Source organism: Chiloscyllium plagiosum, unplaced genomic scaffold (assembly GCF_037043375.1).
Source record: "Chiloscyllium plagiosum isolate Xiang-an unplaced genomic scaffold, Cpla_swu_hap1 HiC_scaffold_44, whole genome shotgun sequence".
Taxonomy (NCBI): Eukaryota; Metazoa; Chordata; class Chondrichthyes; order Orectolobiformes; family Hemiscylliidae; genus Chiloscyllium; species Chiloscyllium plagiosum.
The window spans coordinates 22,003,822-22,029,004 of record NW_028270182.1 but is presented as its reverse complement, the minus strand read 5'-3'; the positions used below and the strand labels follow the sequence as shown (position 1 = coordinate 22,029,004).

The 25,183-nt window shown below is 46.2% G+C and overlaps 1 protein-coding gene across 8 annotated transcripts in view; it reads left to right on the top strand.

Annotated features, from left to right (window-relative positions):
* neurl4 (neuralized E3 ubiquitin protein ligase 4) overlaps positions 1 to 25,183 on the top strand; it is a 220,178-nt gene that overhangs the window by 150,410 nt on the left and 44,585 nt on the right. For 3 of the 8 annotated variants that reach the window (XM_087983013.1, XM_087983012.1, XM_087983009.1), the window contains exons 12-19: positions 3,701 to 3,777; positions 7,088 to 7,193; positions 8,561 to 8,614; positions 9,634 to 9,803; positions 11,352 to 11,480; positions 12,190 to 12,335; positions 21,705 to 21,920; positions 23,363 to 23,461. In XM_087983013.1, the coding sequence (XP_087839139.1) occupies positions 3,701 to 3,777; positions 7,088 to 7,193; positions 8,561 to 8,614; positions 9,634 to 9,803; positions 11,352 to 11,480; positions 12,190 to 12,335; positions 21,705 to 21,920; positions 23,363 to 23,461 (997 nt within the window). The remainder of the gene's footprint in view (positions 1 to 3,700; positions 3,778 to 7,087; positions 7,194 to 8,560; positions 8,615 to 9,633; positions 9,804 to 11,351; positions 11,481 to 12,189; positions 12,336 to 21,704; positions 21,921 to 23,362; positions 23,462 to 25,183) is intronic. The other 5 variants (XM_087983019.1, XM_087983018.1, XM_087983016.1 and 2 more) reach the window with 3 other exon arrangements.

Here is a 25,183-nt window from a genome sequence, read left to right as displayed (position 1 = left end):
TGTAACTCCCCCTCTCTTCCTTCCACCACCCCTGTCCTGCCCAAAGCACCTGTACCCTGGCACGTTATGCTGCCAGTCCTGTCCCTCCCTTAGCCATGTTTTTGTAATCGCTATGAAATCCCTGTCCCACGCCCTGAATTCATCAGCCCAACCTGTCAGCCCTCTTGCATTGAAATAGATACAATTTAGTCCAACAGGCATTGCTTGCTCCCTGTGGTGTTCCAACCTGACCTGCCTCTTCATTTTACTATTTCTGATTACTGTCTCCCCTTCCCGACTCGCACTTGCCTCCCTACTGTTGAGGATCCCACCTCCCTGCCAGTCTAGTTTAAACCTTCCTGTGTTGAACTGGCAAACTTGGCTGCCAAGGTATTGGTCCTCTTTCCAGTTCAGATGCTACCCGTCCCTCTTGAGGTCACCTCTGCTCCAGAAAAGATCCCAATGATCTAAAAATCTGAATCCCTGCCTTAGCCATGCATTCACCTGCCATACCCTCCTGTTCATACCCTAACTAGCAAATGGCTCTGGAAATTAGCAGCGTCGAGGTACTGGTTTTAACTTTTTTTCCCTCGTGCTCTGTAATCACTCTGCAGGACCTCCTCCCTATTTCTACCTGTGTCATTTGTGCCAAAGTGTACAATGATTTCTGCCTGCTCACCCTCCCCTTCGAGAATGTTCTGCAGCCGCTCCAAGACATCATGGACCCTGGAACCCAGGAAGCGACACACCATCCTGGATTCCCATTTGTGGGCACAGAATCTCTTGTCTGTCCCCCTAACTATTGAATCTCCTATCACTAGGGTCCCTGTTTACCTTTACCCTTTCCCACTGTGCCCCGGAGTCAATCGTAGTACCACCAACCTGGCTACTACTACCTTCCCCAAATGGTCATTCCCACCTCCTCTCTCTCTCTCTCCCCCCCCCCCCCCCCCCCCCCACAAACAGCATCCAAAACAGTGTACTTGCTTTCGAGAGGAGTGACCACGGGGGATTCCTGCATACTCTGCCTACTCCTTTTGCCTTTCCTCGTGGTCACCCATTTATTCTCTGCCTGCATTTAGGTGTGACCACCTCACTAAATCTCTGATCTGTGAAGTGCTTGGCATCTCTGATGATCTTCAGTGCATCCAGCTCCAACTCCTTAACACGGTCGCCTTGAATAACAGTACTCCATTGGCTGTCCTCCGATCATCTGCCACTTCTCCTGTGGTCAGAGAGGAATCGAAAATGTTTGCAAGTGCCCCTGGTATTCCCTCCCTTGCTTCACTCAACAACCTTGGATGTATTTTATCTGGCCCTAGAGGCATATCTACTTTTACGCCTGTCAGACCACTCAATCTCCTCACTGCATATGTAGATTTTATTAATGGTATCACAGACCTTTTCCTTGATTTCTGTACTGAGATATTCCCTATCACACCAAGCCATGATATTCATTGAGAACCCTACCGACACTATCTGACTCCATGCACAAATTACTGCCAGTTACCAAAATTACAGAGACAGGGAGGAGTTTGGGATAGAAAGAGGTGACAGGGTTAGAGAGAGATGAGTCTGTGCAGTACTTTGATAACCAGGACGAGATTTGTGTAACCAAGAGACATTGTAAGGGAACAGAGCAAATTCGATTGCTGAACAAGGCCGGTTACAAATTTGGGCACGGACGGCAGAAGTTAGGTAGCCGTATTTGCTGATTCTTGGATCATGGGGTGGCTGGTCAGTGGTGTTTTCATTCAAGGTCAAGTAAATCATACGACAGACCTGCAAGCTGGAAAAAAGTGAGCCAGTCCATCAAATACCCACAGCATTCCTATCTTGAGTTTAATGACTCAACACAATTCTACCACCCTACCATCATTCCACAATTCTCCCCACATGCCTCCTCCCCAAAAAGCCAAATAATGTCTTTTCAGGTAATTGATTAAGTGCAGGAAAGTATTCCGATTCCATGCTGAGAGTGTAGCACTCTCACTGGGGTGAGACCGTCATCAGTTCAAATTCCACTTCAGAGATCTTAGCTCCAGAGTGGGGGGACAATATCTCAGCCTGTATTTATTCCTCAAATTAACATTGACGTGTATAACAGGTTATGTGACTTATTCTGACATTGCTAGATTATTGGATCTTACTGTGTGTGCCAAGAAAACAATGACTGCAAGTCAGAGGAACATTATTGGCTGCATTGGGAAGCATTGGAGAAAAGTGGTTTTCATTGTTTAATGTGATGTGAACTCTGATCCAGTCATGAACTGGACCTGCTGTACCTTGGAAGAGTGCAGCATGTGAGCAGTTGCCGTAGCAGAGATTCGCTCTCATAGGCATTGCATTGCCCATTTTATATTGTAGCATCCCTTCCCTCTTGTGACCTTCATAACATTACTAAAAAAGGCAGGTTTTGTTGGGTTTTTTTTGTCTTTCTCTAATCCTCACCTCATAAGAATCTCAAACAAGATTTATATAGTGTGAGATGAGAGTTCACTGGAAATGTAGTTTTCTTTTTCTCTGCTGTTTTGAATTGTGTTGATGAGTGCGAAATGAAAAGCTTTGATAAAATTTATTTTTTCAGCAATATACAGGTTCTGTGCTGCCTATCTATTCCTAATATTTCTCAGTCTTTCCATCCACTACTCTGCCAATCAGGTTACGAATGCCCAATTGCTTTGACTCTGATGTGGTGTCATGTGTTGAATTGGGGTCAAGAGACAATGTCGGGAGACATGGCATTATGGCGTTGAGAGGCGTGGGGTTTGGAAAAGATGTCGGGAGATGTGGGCATTGGGGACAACATTGAGAGGCATGGGGTCAGGGAGTGACATTGGGTGGCGTGGGTGTGTGGTGAGGGTTCGCTGTCAACATAAGATGTGGGCTCAGGTCATTGTGAAGAGGTTTAGATTAGATTACATTACAGTGTGGAAACAGGCCCTTCAGCCCAACAAGTCCACACCGACCCGCCGAAGCGCAACCCACCCATACCCCTAACCTAACACTACGGGAAATTTATTATGGCCAATTCACCTGACCCTGCACATCTTTGGACTGTGGGAGGAAACCGGAGCACCCGGAGGAAACCCACGCAGACATGGGGAGAACGTGCAAACTCCACACAGTCAGTCGCCTTAGGCGGGAATTGAACCCGGGTCTCTGGTGCTGTGAGGCAGCAGTGCTAACCACTGTGCCACCGTGCCGCCCAGGTGTGAGGTCAAGGACCCTGGAACTGGGAGGTCAGAGCCTATCATGCCTCCATTATAACAAGAACTAGGCTTCAAATATAATAAAGTGTGAAGCACTTTGAAACATCCTTGGGCCTTGAAAGGTGCTATGGAAATGCAAGTCTGTTTGCTATTCCTCTGTCAGAATTTTGAGCCTGATAAATGAAGGTACGTATTCAGTACCAAACTGAAAAAGAGTAATCTTGATTTTATCAAAGGCTTTAAGTTCCTGGAGTCATTCAGGAACAAATGAAAGATTCTGGTACAGTTTCCTTGAATGAAGGTCCAGTGATTCCTTGGATAAGGGACTTTTCTTGCCAGGAGATTCTGAATAGAATCGAATATGCCGATGTTCTTGGGGGATCTTATTAGTTGGAGGGTCAGGTTTGAGGGCAAGACATGCCTTCTTCTTGCTTCTATTTGTGAAGTTATCAGTTGCTTTCTTTAAAAAAAAATACTTTCAACAACTAGCTTGTTGATTTACTTTTCAGAGCATTGAGAGAAGGAGAGATGTTTGAAATATTGATTCAGAAAATGGTAGACCGGTGGTCTGGATCCATCGAGGCAGGTGAGTAACAAAATAGGTGACTTCCCGATAGAGTGAGAGGTGAGCTGAGGCTCACACCAGAAGGGGGGCTGCAATCGCCCAGTCCCTGCTGGAAAGTCTATACCTGTGACGATGATCAATCTTGAGACTGGCCCAGGCGGCCACTGGTCAAGAAACAGTTTGTAGCCACCATGCTGGTTTTCACAGAGGTCTGTAGTGGGGTCATTCAAAACGTTTCTGGCATTGATGCCCAGAAATTGGCACCTAAAAGTTAGAGACAGCTATGCATGCAACTCTGAAATCTGGAAGCTTAGCTACCAACCCCATATCCCGAGCCAAACTTCCATGTTTTACTCTTTGACGTCACCCAAATGCTGCAGCTATGGATTTCTGTAGCTGACAACTAAAGTGAGCTCCACTGTGAATCATCTCATGGAGAACTGTCTTCCCAAGTACATGATCTGAAGTGTCACTCACATCAACTTTTCCTGTTCGCCTATGGAATCTAATCCTTTGGACCCAGTTGCACTGTGAGTAAGCTTCACACTGGCCCGTGTGTTTCCCAAGTTGAGATCAACAAAGTGTCACCGAAGCTGGGAATCTGAAATAAAAACAGAAAATGCAGGAAGCACTCTTAGGATCAGGCAGAGAAACAATTTGCATTTCCTTCAAATCTTTGGGGAGAAGATGTGATGTCGTGGTAATGTCACTAGGATAGCTATCTCGATTCAAATCCCATCATGGCAGCCGGTCGATCCGTCAATAAATCTGGAACATAAAGTGAATCTCGGTAATGGTGACCGTATATTGATCACTGATTGTATACCACTCGCAGAAATGTTATGCTGAAGTAGGAGTGTATGGAGATAGCCTAGACCCTAACTCTTTGTTATTTTTAAAGCAAGTGTGAGGCATGTTCCAGATGCAGTTCGATTAGTCAAACTACTAGGCTTGAAGCAAAACTTATTTATTCATGCACTATAATTAAAATATAAGCAAACAAAAGAAGAATTGGAAGAACAACTCTATTGGAAAACTTAGCAATAATAGATAATTTAACTGCTGAACAGCAATTGTTCCAATATAGTAGCATCCCGTAAACATACCCTTCAGGAAGTCAATTATCTCCCATGAAATTCTCCAGTCCAAGAGGACAGAACATCAAGCGAAAAGTGTGTGCGAGAGAGAGAGAGAGAGAAAACTGAAGCGTTTTGCTATCGCAGGGAAAGATGTATAACTGTTTCCAAACCCAACAGCCACTGAAAGTTGAACTGAAATGCTGGTTCTGTGGGAGCTTGGCCCCACCCCTTCATGCTGCTTCTATTGTTCCAACTTGAAAAAAAAATAGCCCAAGGTCTCTCGAGCTGTTGACTTTATTGATTGGGAACAGACCATTCTATCTTGACCTCTCTTTGTCAAAAAAAAAGGGCAAAAGACACCTTTTAAAGCCATATTATCATCACAGGAGGAATAGTATCTGAACTGGCTCTCTGGCCATTTTAACTTAGTCAATCTGCTCCTTTTTCCCATTAACCTTGCACGTTGTATCTGTTGAAATAAGCATCAAGTGCCCTCTTCAATGCGTCAATTAAACCTGCCAACACCACACTTCCAGCAATGTACCAGGGTGTACCATTCACTGTACAAGGGTTTTTCTTTTTCTCCATAAGACATAGGAGCAGAAATTAGGCCATTCACCCCATCAAGTCTGCTCTGCCATTCAATTATGACTGATAACTTTCTAACCCCGTTCTCCTGCTTTCTCCCTGTAACCCTTGGTCCCCTTGACAATCAAGAACCTATAGATCTCAGTCTTAAATATACTCAATGACCTGGTCTCTACAATCTTCTGTGGCAGTGAGCCTCACATTTGCTTCTTTTGCAAACATTTTAAGACTGTGTCTTCTGTGTCTTGGTCCTTTTACATCTCCCTATGCAATTTGTCCAGAACCATCACGATTCTGAAAACTTCTATCAAATCTCCTCTCACAGGAAAACATTCCGACTTCTCCAATCTTTATTCATAACTAAATTGTCTTGTTCCTGATCTATTCTTGAAAGCGGCTTTTACACTCCCTCCAGTGCGTTCACATCAACGTTCCTGCTCATTTTTCTGCCTCAGCAGACCATTTAGTCTGTGTGTGACAGTGACTGCCAGAACTAGAAGCCAGTGTTGACATCCTGCTCTCCGTGCCACAGACCTTAGAGTCACTGCAATTAGAGGGAAAGTTGGTTTACATCCTTCTTTTTGTGTGGCACCCAGAATTTGTGCAAAGTACCACAACTGAGTTGTTAAAAACATCCATCCAGTTAACAAATCTTCTTTTTGAAGAGAAAGCTGCTTCCTTACCCAACCTGTCCTCCATGGGACTACAAGCTTGTAGCAATGGGGTTGATTCTACACTGCTATATGGAACAGTTGACCAAGCCACTCAGTTCGAAGGTAGTTAGGGATGGGCAGTAAATGCTGGACTAGCCAGCAAACACCCCACATCCCATAAAAAAGTAAAGAAAAGAACCTGTTACGGCGCCCAACTTTTTAATCCGCCTGATGAAATGTGAACAGATATTGCCTGATCTGCTGATTATTTGCAGCATTGCCTGTTTTTATTCCAGACTAAGTAGGTGTGCATGCATCAGTCACAGTTGCTGATAGACTCTGTGGTTAAATGATGTGCATGATTATATGACTAATTTATTTTAGACAGCCTCCCATTACTGTGTATGTATTTATATTGTGTATGTGTATAACTAAATATACATATTTTGGCGAGTCTGAGGGATGTTTCTTGGTAATGCACATGTCTGCATTAATAATGTACCATAGAATCCCTACAGCGTGGAAACAGGCCATTTCTCCCATCAAGTCCACTCCAACCCTCCGAAGAGTGTCCCACCCAGACCCATTCCCTCACCCTATTACCCCTGACTATTACCCCATTTCCCCTGACTACTGCACCTCAGCTACACAACCCTGAACACTATGGGCAATATAGTATGGCCAATTCACCCTGAAGTGGACATCTTTGGGAGGAAACTGGAGCACCCAGAGGAAACCCACGCAGACACGGGGAGAATGTGCAAACTCCACACAGGCAGTTGCCCGAGGGTGGAATTGAACCCAGGTTCCTGGCGCTGTGAGGCAACAGTGCTAACCACTGTGCCACCCTAGATTGTAGCTTGTGCTTGTGTTGTAAGTGCCCAGTGTTGCATGCTGTTTGTATATATTCTGTTTGAACGAGCTGTGTTAAATCCATTTGTTGTGCTGTGTTCATTCTGCTGTGTGTTTTTCCCATTATTATCCACTTTAATCACATTTTTCCTGTCATAGTTAATATTGAGACTCCCCCTTATTTAGGAGTTACAGCAATCCGTCCGGATGACCTCGAGTTTCCCAGCACTATGACGGATATAGACTATGACACTTGGATGCTGAGGTAATGCCGAAATTGGAATGCTTTGTTTGGGGGGGTTTGTGGTAGAAGGGGTGGTGAATTTATTTCATATTAGATCTGGCGTTAATCTCGGTTCACTCTTCCTTGTCCAGAGAGGCTCCACCTTTGAGGTGTGGCCAGGAATGACACTGATGCTGGTCAAGCCATGGTTTTTGCTCCAACTGGCTCAGCGTGTTAGGCAATGGCTGTGGAGCCCTCACCCTGGTGTTTGAGAGGCACATGACACTCTTTGTAGTATGGCTCCTGCTCCACACTCCGACACCTGCAGGAGAAAGTCAGACAGGCCATTGATCAAAGGAGGACACATTGTTATGGGCATTTTGTGGCAATGCTCTCTAATGTTGGAACCATTTCAGGCATGGAGATGAACTCGGTCATTTGCTGTCGATCAGAATTGATGGAGGGAGAGGTGAATGGGCGTGACGAAGAGAACATGGAACCTAATGTCCATGCATGTCTAATTCAATGCCAACGCAGTCTGGCTAGAAAAGGAACTAAGGCAGAGCAAGTTCAGCCACATGGTGTGTCAAGGGAGTAAGGCAAGGCTGGATGGCCTCTACTTTAATGCCAGGAATGTTTGAAGTAAGACTGATGAGTTAAGGGTATGGATTAACACGTGGAACTGTGATTTTGTTCCTATCACAGAGATGTGTTTGAGAGAGGGATAAGACTGGCAACTTATTGTTCTGGGATATAGAATCTTAAGGTAAGACAGGGAAGGGTGAAAAAGTGAAGTTGGTGTCACATTATTAGTTAAAAAGTCAGTTGCTGCAGTAAGGAGGGATGCTATCTTGGAAGAGTCGACACGAGACTTTGTAGATAGAACTTGGGAATAAAAAGTGAATTATAAGTCTCCAAACAATGAGCGGGCAATTGAGAAGCAGTTAGGTAGTCAGTTCACTAAGGTTTGCACATACAGTAATACAGTAGTTATATTAAGGGATTTCAACTATACCAGTTGGGATAATCCTAGTATAAAGGGTTTAGAGAGGAGATTTCTGGCAGGATCTGGCCAAAATCGACTAGGAACAGTTACTTCAGAGTAAATCTGCAGCAGAACAGTGGGAAGCATACAAAAAGTTACTGGGGGAGGACATGTCCAACACAACCCTTTAGGGTGAAAACTAGGAGCAGCAAGGGCAGAGATTCACAGATGCCTCGGAAAAGGAAGTGGTGGAGACCTTAGAAAATATAAAGGTGGATAAATCTCCAGGACCTGATCTAGTGTACCTCAGGGAAGTTAGGGAGGAAATTGTGGGGCCCCTTGCAGAAATATTTGTATCATCTATAAATACAGGTGAGGTGCTAAATGACTGGAGAATTGTTATGTTGTGTCTTTGTTCAAGAAGGGATGTAAGGAGAAGCCTGGAACTATACACCGGTGCGTCTGACTTCGGAGGTGGGTAAGTTATTGGAAGTGATTTTGAAAAATAGGATTTATATGCATTTGAAGAGGCAAGGTATGATTTGGGATAGTTAGCATGGTTTGCGCAAGGGAAATCGTGTCTCACAAACTTGATTGAGTTTTTTGAGAACATAACCAAAAAGATTGAGGGCAGAGCGGTAGACATTGTTTCCATGGACTTCAGTAAAGCTTTTGACGAGGTTCTATGTAATAGATGGGGGGGAAAAAAATGGCGTAATGGCAGGATAGGAAGAGGTGTAGTGCCTGGAGAAGGTTACAGAGATGGGAAGAGGTGTAGTGCCTGGAGGAGGTTACAGCGATAGGGAGGGGCATCAGAGCTAGATCAGGTAATGGAAATAGAGAAGTCTGTAGGGGCTGGATAGGAGGGACTTTTTGGAACTGGTGGAGATCAGAGATGAAGAGGGAGAGATCATCGATCAATTTTTGAAAGTTTTGATGAGAACTTTTAACATTTAGATGTTGTCAGCCTGGGAACCAGTTCAGGATCATTAGCACAGAGACCATTTGGTCTCTTGAGCCTGTGCCCACATTGTTAGAGTCGAGAGTGTGGTGCTGGAAAAGCACAACAGGTCAGGCAGCATCCGAGGAGCAGGAGAATCGATGTTTCGGGCGTGAGCCCTTCATCAGGAAGCCTCATTCCTAATGAAGGGCTTATGCCTGAAATGTCGATTCTCCTGCTCCTTGGATGCTGCCTGACCTGCTGTGCTTTTCCAGCACCACGTTCCCAACTCTGATCTCCAGCATCTGCAGTCCTCACTTTCTTCCACATTGTTCAATCCTGACTGACCCTGCTTTGATTCCTGCTGTCCCTAATGGTATGCACAGGTTTTCCTTGACCAATCGCGAGAGGAGCTTATCCCAGTCTTTATTGGTGCAATCAGTTCTCTGCATTGCAGAGTTGGTATGCATGGGTGTGTCTCATTGCCTGTTGTGAGTGGCTTCAGTCCTTAACGTCTTTCTGGTGGTCTTGACTTATCACCCCCATCCCATTTTCAGTGGCACAGCTATCATGCAAGATGGGAACACGATGCGCAACAATTATGGCTGTGATCTGGACTCATTAACCACTGGCTCACGAATTGGGATGATGCGCAGCTTGAATGGTGACCTCCATTACTACATCAACGGGGTGGATCAGGGCGTGGCGTGCCTGGGCCTACCACCAGGTAAGTTATCACCATGAGGTAGATGTGCTTCGTGTCTGACCATGACGGAGGGAGGATCCATCAGCAAACATTGATGTACTGACCAGCTTTCACTCACATCTGGCATATGGAGACAGCAGTCTGTCAATCAGTTTGAAAGCTTTGACTCAGTAGGGAGAGCACTTTTTCTCTTCTTTCGTGCTGTCTTTCGTTCTCCCATGATGCTGTCTCTTGCTGATATTCTATTGCTGTGTAATCCTGACACCCTCATTCCCTTGCGATCGCACTCTGTCATGCTGTCTTATTCTATTTCACTTCCACTCACATCCCCTCAGCCATGTTCTTTCAGTTTTTCACTGTGTCACACTGTCTTGCTGTCTTTCATTCTTGCTCCTGTTCCCGTGTTCCTTCGCACTCATTCCCTCACTATGGCCTCTTGCGCTTTCTTGTTCTCTTGCCCCCTCTCCTGCATTTTAAAAAATATTTGTTCATGGGAAGTGGGCGCTTGTGGCATAGAGAAGGTGGTGTGCGCTGCCTTCTTGATGTTGTTAACATGTTGGGAAATACTGTCAAGAAGGGAGTTCCAGAATTTTGACCCAGCAACAATGAAGAAACAGCAATATTCTTCCAAGTCAGGATTTTGAAGGTTCTATATTTCATCTTTCACACTCCATCTCTTTCTATCGATCTCTCTCTTTTCCTTCTAAACCAAATGCTTATTGGTTAAATCCCTCTTCTCAGGATTTAAGGTCATTTTCCAAGTCTGACACTGCCCAGTTGTGAAGGCAGTACCCTTGAGAAGAGATGTGAAAACTGAAGCCCCCACACCCTGAAAGGTCCCACATGTAGCCCTCTCTACTTGGCTGGAGGGAAGAGCCTCGTCCCTTGTGGTGCTCAGCTTTGAGTTAACACTCCAGTCAGCTAGTGCATGAAATGGTGTATAAACCCTTTTCGCATGGAGTCACTGTGAGTTCAGCAATCAGGAGTCAGTCCAGGGGCACAGCAGCCTTGTAGTCCCTTACCTCAGCAGGAGCTGGTGTTGTCAGAAGAGCCTGTCCTTGTCTCTGAAACTGTATTTCTCCCAATTGGAATGATTTAAGATAAGGGAAAGAAATGCCTGAGAGCAAAAAGGGAAGGGGGATGAGGGGGGTGCGCATTCATCAACGAGCTAACCATGCAAGTGTTTTCCTTTTAAACTGTAGGTGGCAGGTGAAGCCTTGGGCGACATTGTAGGAATACCTGTCATCAAGCTGTTCACAGGGGTTGTCTTTGGGGATCCATTGGCTTTAAGAAGAGTAATCTCCATCTCCATCATATTTCTTAACAAAGGATGGACCGTGATCAACATGCTGAGTGCGTAGTTGCAGCCCGTCTTATCTCAGCTAGATTTTCATGTTCAGTTGCATCTCGGAGACAAGGCTACCTGACATTGAGATTACCTGTTATTCTTCACCTCCCCGAGCAGTGCTGCCCAGTTTCCAGTGGAGAGTAGAAATAAGTGTTTGCTTTAATGGGTTTTCGGTGAGTGTACTGCAGCTGCTATTACTGACCTGGTTCCTCTGCCTGCAGAGCTTTACGCTGTGGTTGATCTGTACGGACAGTGCGTCCAAGTATCTATTACCAGTGGCTCACCACCCATGGACAACAGCCTATCACTGAGCAATGCCACCGAGAAATCCTTCCCAATACATTCCCCAGGTATGCACATTCCTCCATCATCGCCAGCAACCCTTTTGCTCTGTTCCACAGCATTACATAAGAACTAGGAGCAGGAGTAGGCCATTTGGCCCTTCAAACATTGTCAATAATCTATTGTTGAGTAGACAACCTGGGTCTGAGATGCTGCTGCAAATCGGAGAGATCTTTTCTCCAACCCCAGCCACCTCATCGCCACCCTTCCTTCCACTGCAACTTACTGAACCAGTTAAGACTATGTTGGCCACCAGGGTCTTGGGTTCTTTATTGCAACAGCTGTTCACACTGGTTGGGGAACACGTTTTTGCTTCCTGCATTGTCCTGCAAGCATTGGACATGTGGGGGAGAGAGAGATGTGACAAACTCTCTGGCATGTGCCCATGTGTATTTTCAAATCATAGTAGAAAAAGCGTACAAATTTCTAATAAGTGCATGAGTGCGGGAAAGCTCCAAATTATCAGCTCCATCCCACAGAGACAACATATGCACTATTCGTGTGTGGCCTGGATAGTATCAAGTGTCTAAAGTCAGACCCCTGGTGTGAGGTCCGGGCACCTCGAACACTGACCTTTGTTCCTCCTGAACAGTTTCTCCAATGAGCACGTCAAGCCACAAGTGCTATTGCTTTAAAGGGGTCGCACAAGTGCGGGATTTTGGCAGTGAGGAGAAAATGTGGTTAACGCCTCACCCTGACAGTGTTTGTCACTTTCAGTTCCAGGAATCGCGCACCGCTTCCACTCCAACTGCGGGAAGAATGTGGCATTGCAGAATGACGGGTGTCGAGCTGTTCGGATCCACGGCTTTTCCCATGGGGTCGTTCTGAGCATGAAGGAGTTGAGGTCTGATGAGCTCTTCGAGGTAACTTGAACAGTATTCTCCTTGCGGTTGACATGGCAAAGATGCAATTAGAGTCATAGAATTCTACAGCTCAGAGAGAGCACTTCTGTCCATAGGGACTGCTGGTTGGTTTATTGTATACGAGCTCCCTGATTCTGACACTGGGCTTATGTAGTGAGGTTTGATGTGGTGAAAAACCCAGGAGACAGATACTTCAGAAGCAAAGGAAACTCAGATTTTATTAAAACAAGCAAAATTGAAGAAGTAGAATAGAATTCCTACAGTGTGGAAACAGGCCCTTTGGTCCAACACGTCCACACCAACCCCTCTGAAGAGTAAGCCACCCACACCCACACCCATTCCCCTCCCCTATTATCCTACACTTAGCCCTGACTAATGCATCTAATCTACAGATCCCTGAACAATATGGGCAGTTTAGCATGGCCAGTTCACCTAACCTGCACAAGTTTGGATTGTGGGAGAAAACCGGAGCAAACTCACCAGGGGCGGGAGAATGTGCAAACTCCACCCAGCCAGGACCCCAGGCTGGAATCGAACCCAGGTCCCTGGTGCTGTGAGGCAGCAATGCGAATCCCTGAGCCCGCATGAATATTTCAAAAACCCCAATGTTACAGATTAAGTGAAGTGAGACATATCTGACAGCTAACTAGCATCCCAGTTAACACTTACAATCCTGATATGGTACTGTGGGTTTAAAATTACTGAGAGCTGTTAATTACTGGTGACAGGAAAGAGGAGAGCGCGCGAGAGAGAAATGCTAGTCCCAGGGTCCTGTCCTGCTTCCCTTCCCCAGGGGTGCCCATCAGCCCTGAAGCCCCACTCTTCCTGCCCTATCTAACTGAGCTGGCACAGAGGGTCTCGATGACCTTGTGCTCACCCCTGAAGTGGTTTCTGTCAGCTTCTGATGGTGGTGAACGTCGCTGGCACTACCCGGGTCGGTATCCCAGCTGTCCGGTCGCTTCTCGGCAGCATGTAGAGCTTCGTGGATGAGAAGATCGCTTGCTGTCTTTCTTTTCCTGAATCTGTGATGGTTACAACTGGTGGCTCGCTGCAGCTGGTTGTGGCTGATTCTCTGGACTCTGACCGAACCTCTCACTGAATCAGCTCTCCCTTAGAGATCAGGGTTCCCCAGTTATGCTGACTGATGGCTCCCCTTTATCTCCCACCAAATCTGGATTTGATTACTTAACTGTTGCTGCTCTGTTTGGGGCTGAATGAGCCTCCTGATTATTAGATGAGGTTCTTCCATAAAAATGAATGAGTTTCCAAAAGTTTGGAATATCCAGTATTTCTCTTGGATGGATGCAGGTTAAAGTTCTACTGATAGTGGTATGCCTTCACACTTAAAGGCAAATCGGATTGCATGGAGTACAATGGTGTGGAATGTTCAGTCTCTCTGTGTATAAGCAAACTGATTAAAAGTTGAATGGTTTTGGACTTTTGTAGACTCCAGAATGTTTCCGTTGTTTGCTCTGCAGCCTGGTGTTCATTGTCTTTAGCACCACTCTTATCTAGACTCTGGTTTCCAGCATCTGCAGTCCTCACTTTTGCCTCCTTCATTATTTTTAGAGTCAAGAGTGTGGTGCTGAAAAAGCACAGCAGGTCAGGCAGCATCGAGGAGCAAGAAAATCAACGTTTTGGGCAAAAGCCCTTCATCAGGAATGAGGCTAGGAGCCTTGGGGGAGGAGGGTAGCTGAGCGTGAAACAGGTGGATGGAGGTGATAGGTCAGAGAGGAGGGTGGAGCAGATAGGTGGGAAGGAAGATTGACAGGTGGGACAGGCCATGAGGATGGAGCCGAGCTGGCAGGTAGGAACTGCGGTAAGGTGGGGGAGGGGGAAGTGAGGAAACTGGTGAATGTCACATTGATGCCATGGGGTTGGATGGTCCCGAGGCAGAAGATGAGGCATCCTTCCTCCAGCTGTTGGGCGGTAAGGCTGTGGCAATGGAGGAGGCCCAGGATCTACATGTCCTCGGCAGAGTGGGAGGGGGGAGTTGAAATGTTGGGCCACGGGGCGGTGGGGCTGGTTGGTGCGGGTGTCCCAGAGATGTTCTCTAAAACACTCTGCAAGTAGGTTTCCGATCTCCCCAATGTAGAGGAGACCGCATCGGGAGCAACGGATACAGTAACTGACGTGTGGAGGTGCAGGTGAAACTTTGATGGATGTGGAAGGCTCCTTTAGGGCCTTGGATGGTGGTGAGGGAGGAGGTGTGGATGCAGGTTTTGCAATTCCTGCGGTGGCAGGAGAAGGTGCCGGGTTGTTGGGGGGTGTGGACCTGACCAGGTAGTCAGAGGGAACGGTCTTTGCGGAAAGGGGTGGGGAGGGAAATATATTGCTGTTGGTGGGATCTGTTTCTAGGTGGCAGAAATGCAGAGGATGATGCGATGTTTCCGGAGGTTGGTGGGGTGGAAGAACCAGGGAGGTTCTGTCCTTGTTGCGGTTGGAGGGGTGGAGTTTAAGGGCGGAGGTGCAGGAATGTGAATGAGATACGCTGGAGGGCATCTTCAACCACGTGGGAGGGAAAATTGCAGTCTTAAAAGAAGGAGGCCACCTGGTGTATTCTGTGGTGGAAGGCCTCAAAGGAACCTTCCACATCCATCAAAGTTTCACCTGCACTGCCACACATGTCATTTACTGTATCCCTTCGTCCTGATGCGGTTTCCTCTACATTTGGGAGACAGGACGCCTACTTGCAGAGTGCTTCAGAGAACATCTCTGGGACACCTGCACCAATCAACCCCACCACCCCATGGCTGAACACTTTAATTCCCCCTCCCACTCTGCCAAGGACATGCAGATTCTGGGCCTCCTCCATCGCCACAGCCTTATTGCTCAACGGCTGGAGGAAGAACGCCTCATTTTCTGCCTCTGGATCCTGCAACCCCATGGCATCAATGTGACTTCACCAGTCTCCTCATTTCCTCTCCCACCACCTTATCCCAGTTCCAACCTTCCAGCTCAGCACCATCCTCATGGCCTGTCCCACCTGTCAATCTTCCTTCCCACCTATCCGCTCGATCCTCTCCGACCTATCACCTTTACTCTTACATCCATCCACCTATTGTACTCTCAGCTACCATCCCCCCAGCCCCATCCCCCTCACATTTATCGCTCCACCCCCGAGGCTCCCAGCCTCATTCCTGTTGAAGGGCTTTTGCCCAAAACATCGATCCTCCTCCGCCTCGGATGCTGCCTGACCTGCTGTGCTTTTCCAGCACCACATTCTTGACTGTAATCTCCAGCATCTGCAGTCCTTTTGTCTTTAGCTGAGGTGTTTTTGTGGCTCTTCCTTCAGCTGAACAAGCTAAATCTCTATTCCAGATAGCTGTCCCTAGGCTTGCATAATAGTCTGTCTGAGCCAGAGAGCTCAGTGACTCTTAGTTCAAATGTGAATGCCACAAACTCGCATCCCAAATTCAGAGAGTTTTAGTCCAGGGTATCTGATGGGGATTTTTGCCCCACCGTGCATGTCCCATTGTGTCCTTGAGCCAGTCAGAAATACCAACCGTACTTGGCCATAGCCTTGAATGCCTTGGCATCTCACGTGCACGTCTAAGTACGATTTCAATTTAATGAGGATTTCTGCCTCTACTACCCTTGCATGTAGTGAGTTCCAGATTCTCACCACCCTCTGGATGAAAAAGATTTTCCTTACATCTTCTCAAGTCCTTCTGCCCCTTTGTAATTGATCGGTCCCTCAAGGGGAAATATTTCCTCCTATCTACCATATCTCTGACCTTCATAATTTTATACATCTCAATCATGTGCCCTCTCAATCTCCTCTGCCCCAATGAAAACAACCCCTGTCTTTCCAATCTCTCTTCCGAACTGATTCGATTAACGTATTCAAAATTGTCAACTATTTAGCGGGAGGAATTAACCAAACTCACCTCCAGTGGCTGAGGGGTTGGTAACCAGAGGTCACAGATTGAACCTGATTGGAAAAAAGAACCAGAGGCAATATCAGTAAAATAATTTTAGTATTGCCAGTGGTTAGGATTTGGAATACACTGTCTGATAGGGCCCTGAAGAAGGGTTACACCTGAAACACCGACTTCTTCGCCTTCTGATGCTGCCTGGCTTGCTGTGTTCTTCCAGCCTCCTGCCTGTCTACTTTGGATTCCAGCACCTGATAGGGTTCCGATGGCAATTAAAAGGCTATGTGACTGGCTAAATCGAACTCAATGGGCTGTTTGGTCTCCTTCCAAAAGTGGTGGTCAAAATGTGTAAGGAGCTTTGAAAAAAATGTGTGGCAGTTGCTCACATTGAGAGTGGTGCTAGAACCTATGCAATTGGCAAATCGGAAGAGCTTGCAGATTTCCAATGAACCACACGAAGGCACACCTTCTGAGACCATCAGGCCATGAGATAGGGGCTTTCTATACACTCGTGGGACATGGGCATTGCTGGCTGGCTAGTAACTATTACCTGTCCTTAGTTGCCCTTGAGAAGATGGTGGTAAGCTACCTTCTTGAACCGTTGCAGTCCATGTGCTGTAGGTACCCTTAGGGAGGGAGTTCTAGGGTTTTGACCTAGCTATAGAGAAGGACCAGGGATATATTTCTAAGTCAGGATGGTGAATGGTTTGGAGGGAAAGTTGTAAATGGGTGGTGTTCCCATGTATCTGCTGCCCATGCTCTTTTAGATGCAAATGATTGTCGGTTTGGGAGGTACATAATATTCACTGCTGCAACTGAGCATCAGTGATGGAGGGAATGGTTGCTTGTGAATGATTTTTATTCAATCGTGAGATGAAGGCGGTTGTTGGCTGGGCCAGCATTTATTTCCCATCCCTAATTGCCCAGAGGGCAGTTAAGAGTAAACCACATTGCGGTGGGTCTGGAGTCCCATGTAGGCCAAACCAGCGAAGGATGGCAGTTTCATTCCCTCAAGGACATTAGTGAACTAGATGGGTTTTTCCAATAATTGACGATGTTTTCATGGTCATCATCAGACCTTAATTCAGACTTTTTTTATTGAATTCAAATTCTACCATCTGCTGTGGTGGGATTTGACCCCACGTCTCTGTATGAACAGTCCAGTGATAATACCACTAGGCGGCGACCTCCCCACTGTTGTGCCAGTGAAGTGGGTTGCTTTGTCCTGGTTGGAGTCAAGCTTCTTGAGTGGTGTTGGAGTTGCACTAACCAGGAAAGAGGGAAGTATTCCACCATATTCCTGATTTGTGCCTTGTAGATGGCGGATAGGCTTTGGGAGTCAGGAGCGGACTTTTGATCTACCAGATGCGCCTGAAAGGGCGGTGAATGGAGATGCATTTGTAAGTTTGGATAAATACTTGAAAAGAGAACTTTTCAGTGATTGGAAAAAAGTAATGTGAATTGGGAGAAATGGGTCAAAGATTGCAGAAATGTTCTGAATTGGCTAACTCCTTCACTGGTATGATTACAGACCATTATGTGAGCATGACATGATCAGCATTGAGTCAGGCCTTCTGTCCTCAGTGCAATGGTTTGTTCCTGTGCAGTGTGGTTTTGAGAGCCCTCAACCAGTGTCAGGAGGGAACTTTGACTACTTCCAGTCTGAGCCCTGAGAATGCTTGATTAGTTTAACAACATGTTCCATTTTGCACAGTTGAATGCAGCCAAGAGCATCACTCTGCAAGATGACACCTTATTAGGTATGGCCTTTGAAATAATAGGAAGAAGTAATTCAGTCTGCTCCGACATTCGATAACATCATATCTGATCTGATTGTGTTCTCAACTTCACTTTCTTAACTGAATTTCATGATCCTGATTTCTTTGTCAACCACTCTTCCATTTGAGAGTGAGAAGCTTGGGTCAGAAACAGCTGTGCAAAACTTATATAAGGGTAATTATGCTTGGATGAGGACAGAGGAAGAGTCGAAGGAAGGATCACTCGACCCTAACCGTTAACTCTGATTTCTCTCCACAAATACTGTCAGACCTGCTGAGCTTTTCCATCAATTTCTGTGGATGTGGGCAGAGTTGGCTGACGTGGACTTGGAAAGGAGTTTCACAGAAAAGACGGTCAAGAAACTAGTTTGTGACTTGCACCAAAAAGAAAATTCCATCGAGGAGGAAGAATTCTTGGAAGGGGATAAACTAGCCATGATTAACCAAGACCTTTTAGGATAAAATCGATTGAAGGAAAGAAACATACAACATTATTGCCAAGAATAGTGGTGAAACAAGAGGATTGTGCAAGCTTTAAAAATCATCAGAAGGTCGTCCAAAAAACGAAATGAAAACTACAGGTAAACTAGCAAGTAAGAGCAAGACGGAGTTTTTTTAAATATATAAAAAAGAAAAGCCAAAGTGAACTTAGCCTGCTCAGAGAATGAGGCTGAGAGAACAATAATGAGGAACCAGGAAATGGCAGCGGAGTTGAATACGTACTTTGGAACAGGCCTTTAGATTAGATTAGATTCCCTACAGTGTGGAAACAGGCCCTTCTGCCCAACAAGTCCACACTGACCCTCCGAAGAGTAATCCACCCGGACTCATTCCCCCACCCTAATACTATGGGCAGTTTAGTGTGGCTGTATCTGCTGACAATCCTCCTCGCTAATCTTTGTACTGTCTGCAAAATTACTAAATAGACCAGCCAAGTTTTCCTCCAAATCATTTACGTAGATCACGAACAGCAGAGGACCCAGCACTGATCTCTGTAGAACACTACTAGTCACAACGCTCCATTCTGAAAAGCATCCTTCCACTGCTATCCTCTGTCTCCTATGACTAAGCTAGTTCTGTATCCATCTTACCAACGCACCCTGATACCATGTGACTTCAGCTTTTGTACCAATTTGTCATGAGGGACCTTGTCAAAGGCTTTACTGAAGTCCATGTAAACAAGAACGACCGCTTTTTCCTCATCAATCATCTTCGTCACCACCTCAAAATACTTGATCAAATTAGTGAGACACCACCTCACTAGTGTTGGAAAAGGTTATAACAGAATTTATAATTATCTAGAGAGGAATAAGTTGATTAGGGATCGTCAACATGGTTTTGTGAAGGGTGGGTTGTTACTTACAAACCTTGTTAAGTTCTTTGAGATGGTGACCAAACAGGTTCACAACTTTTCATACAATCTGTCGTTCATGCATAAATGGCTGTTCCTGGACTCTTATCAACTGCTGTTTGAAATACTCTCCCATGTCCGATGTGGATTTACCATCAAACATCTGCCTCCAATCAAAATTCTCCAGTTCCTGCCTAATATTGTTATAGTTTGCCTTCCCCCAATTTAACATCATCACCCAAGGACTGTTATTATCCCTGCCCGTAGTATCTTAAAGCTCATGGTACTATGGTCTACTCCTGAAATGCTCCCCCATTGTAAAGAGAGACATACTGGCATTGTTGTGGTTCTGTTCGCCGAGCTGGGAATTTGTGTTGCAGACGTTTCGTTCCCTGTCTAGGTGACATCCTCAGTGCTTGGGAGCCTCCTGTGAAGGGCTTCTGTGATCTTTCCTCCAGCATTTATAGTGATTTGTATCTGCTGCTTCCGGTTGTCAGTTCCAGCTGTCCGCTGCAATGACTAGTATATTGGGTCCAGGTCGATGTGTTTATTGATTGAATCTGTGGATGAATGCCATGCCTCTAGGAATTCCCTGACTGTTCTCTGTTTGGCTTGTCTGGCATTGTTGGCAGTCCAGAGAAGGTTCATTGGTATGGAAGACCTGTCTTATGAGGAGAGATTGAGTAGGTTTTCATTGGCATTTAGAAGAATGAGAGAAGGCTTTCCTTTTTTGTTCATTTGTGGGATGTGGACGTCGCTGGCTGGCCAGCATTTATTGCATGTTCCACGTTGCCCTTGAGAAGGTGGTGATGAGCTGTCACCTTGAACCGCTGCAGTCCACCTGCTACAGGTTGACCCACAATGTCGTTAGGGAGGGAAGGCCAGCATTTTGACCCAGCGATAGTGAAGGAATGGCAATATGTTTGTAAGTCAGGGTTGTGAGTGGCTTGGAGACTGTGATCTCCAGGTATCTTGTAAATAGTACACACAACTGCTATTGGGCGTCAATGGGACACATCTTCAGATATAAAAAATTCTTAAAGGACTGGACATGAGGGCAGGTTGTTTCCCTTGTGAGAGAACGTAGGACCACAGAGCATAATCTCAGGATAAGGAGTTGCCCATTTAAGCTTGAGATGAGGTGGAATCTCTTATCTCTGAGGGCTATGAATCAGTGGAATTCTTTACGTCAGAGGACAATTGGGACTGGGTCATTAAGTATATTCAGTATGAGTATTATCCCATCCGTTCGGAGGATGGGTCACTGGACCTGAAACGTTACTCTGATTTCTTTTCACTGATGCTGCCAGACCAGACTGCTGAGCTTTTCCAGGCAGGCAAAAGTGAGGACTGCAGATGCTGGAAACCAGAGTTTAGATCAGAGTGGTGCTAGAAAACCACAGCAGGTCAGGCAGCATCTGAGGAGCAGGAAAATCGACGTTTCGGGCTAAAGCCCTGATTCCTGATGAAGGGCTTTTGCCCGAAACATTGATTTTCCTGCTCCTCTGATGCTGCCTGACCTGCTGAGCTTTTCCGACAATTTCTGTTTTTGTTTCCAAACAATCCCTGAACATGTAAAACATGGGATTAAATCCAAGGAAGTGCTCCCTGCACTCATCAACTTTGTACAACATGTTTGAAATACTGTGCACAATGGTAATTCTGTCTCTGTCAGCTGTGAAAGAGCACCAAAATCAAATGTTGCCACCTGTCATGTCAGCTATATTGGGCAAGTGAAGGCCTTGTGGTCTTATCACTAGACTGTTAATCCAGGTAATCTTTTGGAGACCGAATGTTGAAATTTGAATTTAATAATAAATCTGGAAATAAGAGTCTAATGATGACCGTGAATCCATTGTCAATTGTTGGAGAAATCCATCTGGTTCACTGAGTTCTTTAGGGAAGGAAACTGCCACACTCAGCTGGTCTAACCTACGTGTGATTCCAGGCCCACAGTTATGTGGTTGACTCTTAACTCTTCTCTGGGCAGTTATAGATGGCAATACAATGCTGGCCCACCCAGTGACGCCCACATCCTGTGGATTAAAAAAAACAAAATCCTCCTTTTATTAGATTAACATTGACATTAAGTTATCTTGAATTGACAGTATGCAGCTGTGAGCCCAGCATGGCTGACACTATGCAAACTCATTTTGTATCCGAGAGACATGATCAAAAACCAGGTGAGACTTTGATTCAGTTTGCCTAGTGTCCAGAGACCAAATGTAAGGGAACTCATGCAGAAGGAAGTGTCTTCCTGTCACTCACAGCAGTATCACAGTGCAGAGTGACCCCCATCAGGACCCTTCCCACCTGTCCTTGTTTACACCTGAAAGGCCTGTTATGTTGCTGTTGTCCACAGGTTAAGATCGATGAGATTGATGAACAGTGGTCTGGTTCACTGCACATTGGGTTGACCACTCTTCAGCCTTTGGATGTCTCCTGTCCCTCCTCCGGGCTTCCATCTTCATTGCTGGATCTGAGGTCAAAGGTCAGCTGGCTGGTCAGTGGCTCCGAGGTCAGGCGCAACGGAACGCTGCAGAAGCAGAACTACGGTTTCTCGATGGAGCGGCTGACGGTAAGAGCGGCTGACAGAGTCCGACAAAGTCTGGGTTTCACACAAGGCCCGTTAATCTAAAAACTTGCATGAGCACAGGGTCTGACCTGGCAATGGGATAAGTCTGTTTTTGGGGGTCTAATTTCACTGTTTTACTTGAGTTGGGTTCTTCCTTTAGTAATTTTTGCATGTCAGCAGTGACTCACTGGGCACCCGCTCTGTTACCTCGTTGTTGCAAAATCAACTCCCATTCCAGAGACCTCAGCAAGTTTTTGTAGATGTTGGGGATGAGGCCGTGCTGCGTTATCACGGGTGCCTTTTTCAGATGATTCTTTAAAACCAAGGTCCCTCCAGGCTCCATCAAGTGGACAGAAAAGATCTTTTATTTCAGAGAAATGGATTGTCTTTGGTGCCTTTGGTCAGTGTGAAAGCAGCACTGCTTTGAGACTGACACTGAGCTATTTGATTTGAAGGGAATTGGCGAGCCATTTGGACTGATATGTCTCAGGTTGCCTTGTCTAGGATTTGCTGATCTCAGCAGCTTGAGGTTGGGGTTGAGCTGGGCAAGACAGAGGCTTTCAGTTGGGATCAGGACCCAGTTCTCTGTACTGTCCACTAACTGCTTGCAGCACGAAGCCAACAAGTGCACATGTCACTGCAGTTCTCTCAGCTATATGTCTGTTTGACTCTGTCTCTGACTCTCTCTCTCCCTGCCCCTTCCCTTGCCCTGTCTGTCTCTCCCTCCTCCCTCTGTGTATGTGTGTGTCTCTCTCCCCATCTCCCCTTCTGTGTGTGCGTCTCTCTCTCTCTCTGTCTGTGCGTCTCTGTATATGTGTGTGTCTCGGTTTGTGGGTCTGTGTCTGTCTGTCTCTCTCTCTCTCTGCGTGTCTGTGTCTCTCTCTCTCACGCACTCTCTCTCTCTCTCTGCGTGTCTCTGTGTGTCTCTCTCTACGTGTCTGTCTCTCTCTCTGTGTGTCTGTCTCTCTCTCTGTGTGTCTGTCTCCCTCTCGCTCGCGCTCTCTGCGTGTCTCTCGCGCTCTCTCTCTGCACGTGTCTCGCTCTCTGCACGTGTCTCGCTCTCTGCACGTGTCTCGCTCTCTGCACGTGTCTCGCTCTCTGCACGTGTCTCGCTCTCTGCACGTGTCTCGCTCTCTGCACGTGTCTCGCTCTCTGCACGTGTCTCGCTCTCGCTCTGCACCTCGCTCTCGCTCTCTCTCTATCCCCTCTCCCATAATCCCGTCAATTCCCTAAGGTGGAAAAACCATCTCTGTCAAGCTGACATTCACCTTCTCAGCACCATCAGGAGAGGGAAGGCAGGGTAGAGGGTCATTGGTTAGAAGGACAACCGATGTAGTTTCTGTGTGCAGCAAAACCCACATTGCTGCTGATTGCTTGGACACCATCCCAAAGTGGGCCATCTGTTGAGCCCAAGGCCATTTTCAGATCATGCCTTTTCACTGCAGGTTGGCAACCGCGTTGGAGTGAAGCGTGCCAGTGATGATACCATGCACATCTTCATTGATGGAGAGGACATGGGCGTGGCAGCAGCAGGCATTGCTAAGGTAATTGATCTCAAGTCAACTGAATACGGTACAGAGCCAAAACCACAGCAGGTGGATCTCAGCATGGCCAAACACTGAACCATCAACTTCAGTAAAATAGGGCCCTTAAACCTGCTCTGTCATTTGGATCCTGATCATCAGTTTCCTGCACCATCTCCATAATCCCAAATGTCATTGGATGCCAGAAATCTAGCAAACTTTACTTTTCACTGCACTCTGGCTGGGGGAATCCTCCTTCCTGCATCGTCCCCTATTAGCTCAAATGAGATCACCTTACATTTTTCCAAAATCCAGAAAAATAGGGACCATCTTCTAAATTGCTACTGAAGAGATCCCTGGAATTAGTCTGGTGAATTGTCCTATATCCTTTTCATGAAAGAAAATCAGATTGTACACACAATGTAGCCTCACCAAGGTTCCATGCAACTGCAGCGAGACATCTTCACTCTGGCGCTCAAGTCCCCTTTTGATGAAGGAAACTCACTATTTGCCTTCCCAACTGCTAGCTACCCCTGCATCTGCACTTAGTGACTGACAGACAGTTGATGGTCAAATATTGAGAAATCTGTTTTATCAATATTGAGAAGCTAGGAACTGTGCAGAGAGGTAAGGATAGAAGTGTAGCTATCATGATGCAAAGCATTTTTGGGATGAATATACCTTATTCCAACAAATACAAAAGATTCCAATAGATGGACCCACCCACAATTAACTCAGAATGTCAAAAATACTATTGACCAGCAAAGTTTGGTGGCAGGTCAGAAGATTGGACAGAAATTTTTAAAAAACCAGAAATTACTAAAAGATTGACATTGAGGGAAAAATTAGAGTAGCAGAGAAAGTTAGCCAAAAATATAAAAGCAGATCAGAAAGGTTTCCTTGGGTATTTAAAATTAATATTTAAAAAAAAACTAAGAGTTAACAAAGTAAGTTTAGTTCACGTAGAAAATGAGCCTGGGGAGTTAGTAGGGAAGATAAAGAGATGGCAGACAAAGGGTTTGTGTTGGTCTTCACTAGGCAGGATACAATTAGAATCCCAGAAATAGCTGTAAGTCAGGAATTGAAACCATGATGTGGAGGTGCTGGTGTTAGACTGGACAAGGTCAGAAGTCACATGGCAACAGATTATCGTCCAGCAGGTTTACCAAAAATCGCAAGCTTTCAGAGTGCTGATACTTCGTCAGGTGAAATGACTCCAAAAGCTTATGATTTCAGGTAAACCTGTTGGACTTATCACCTGGTGTCATGTGACTTATGACCTCAGGAATTGAAAGGGAGGGAGGAACGCACCTCCGCCCTTGAAACCTACCCCTCCAACTGCAACAAGGACAGAACCTCCCTGGTCCCCCACCTTCCACCCTACCAACCTCCGCATATATCGGATCATCCGCTGACATTTCCGCCGCGTACAAATGGACCCCACACCCAGAGATATATTTCCCTCCCCACCCCTATCTGCTTTCCACAAAGACCGTTCCCTCCACGACCACCTGGTCAGGTCCAACCTTCCTAACAAGCCGCCCTCCCCTCCTGGCACCTTCCCCTGCCACTGCAGGAATTGCAAAACCTGTGCCCCAAATCTTCCCCCTCACCTCCATCCAAGGCCCCAAAGGAGCCTTCCACATCCATCAAAATTTCACCTGTACTTTCAAACATGTCATTTATTGTATCCGTTGCTCCCGATGCAGTCTCCTCTGAAGTTGGGGAGACTGAACGCCTTCT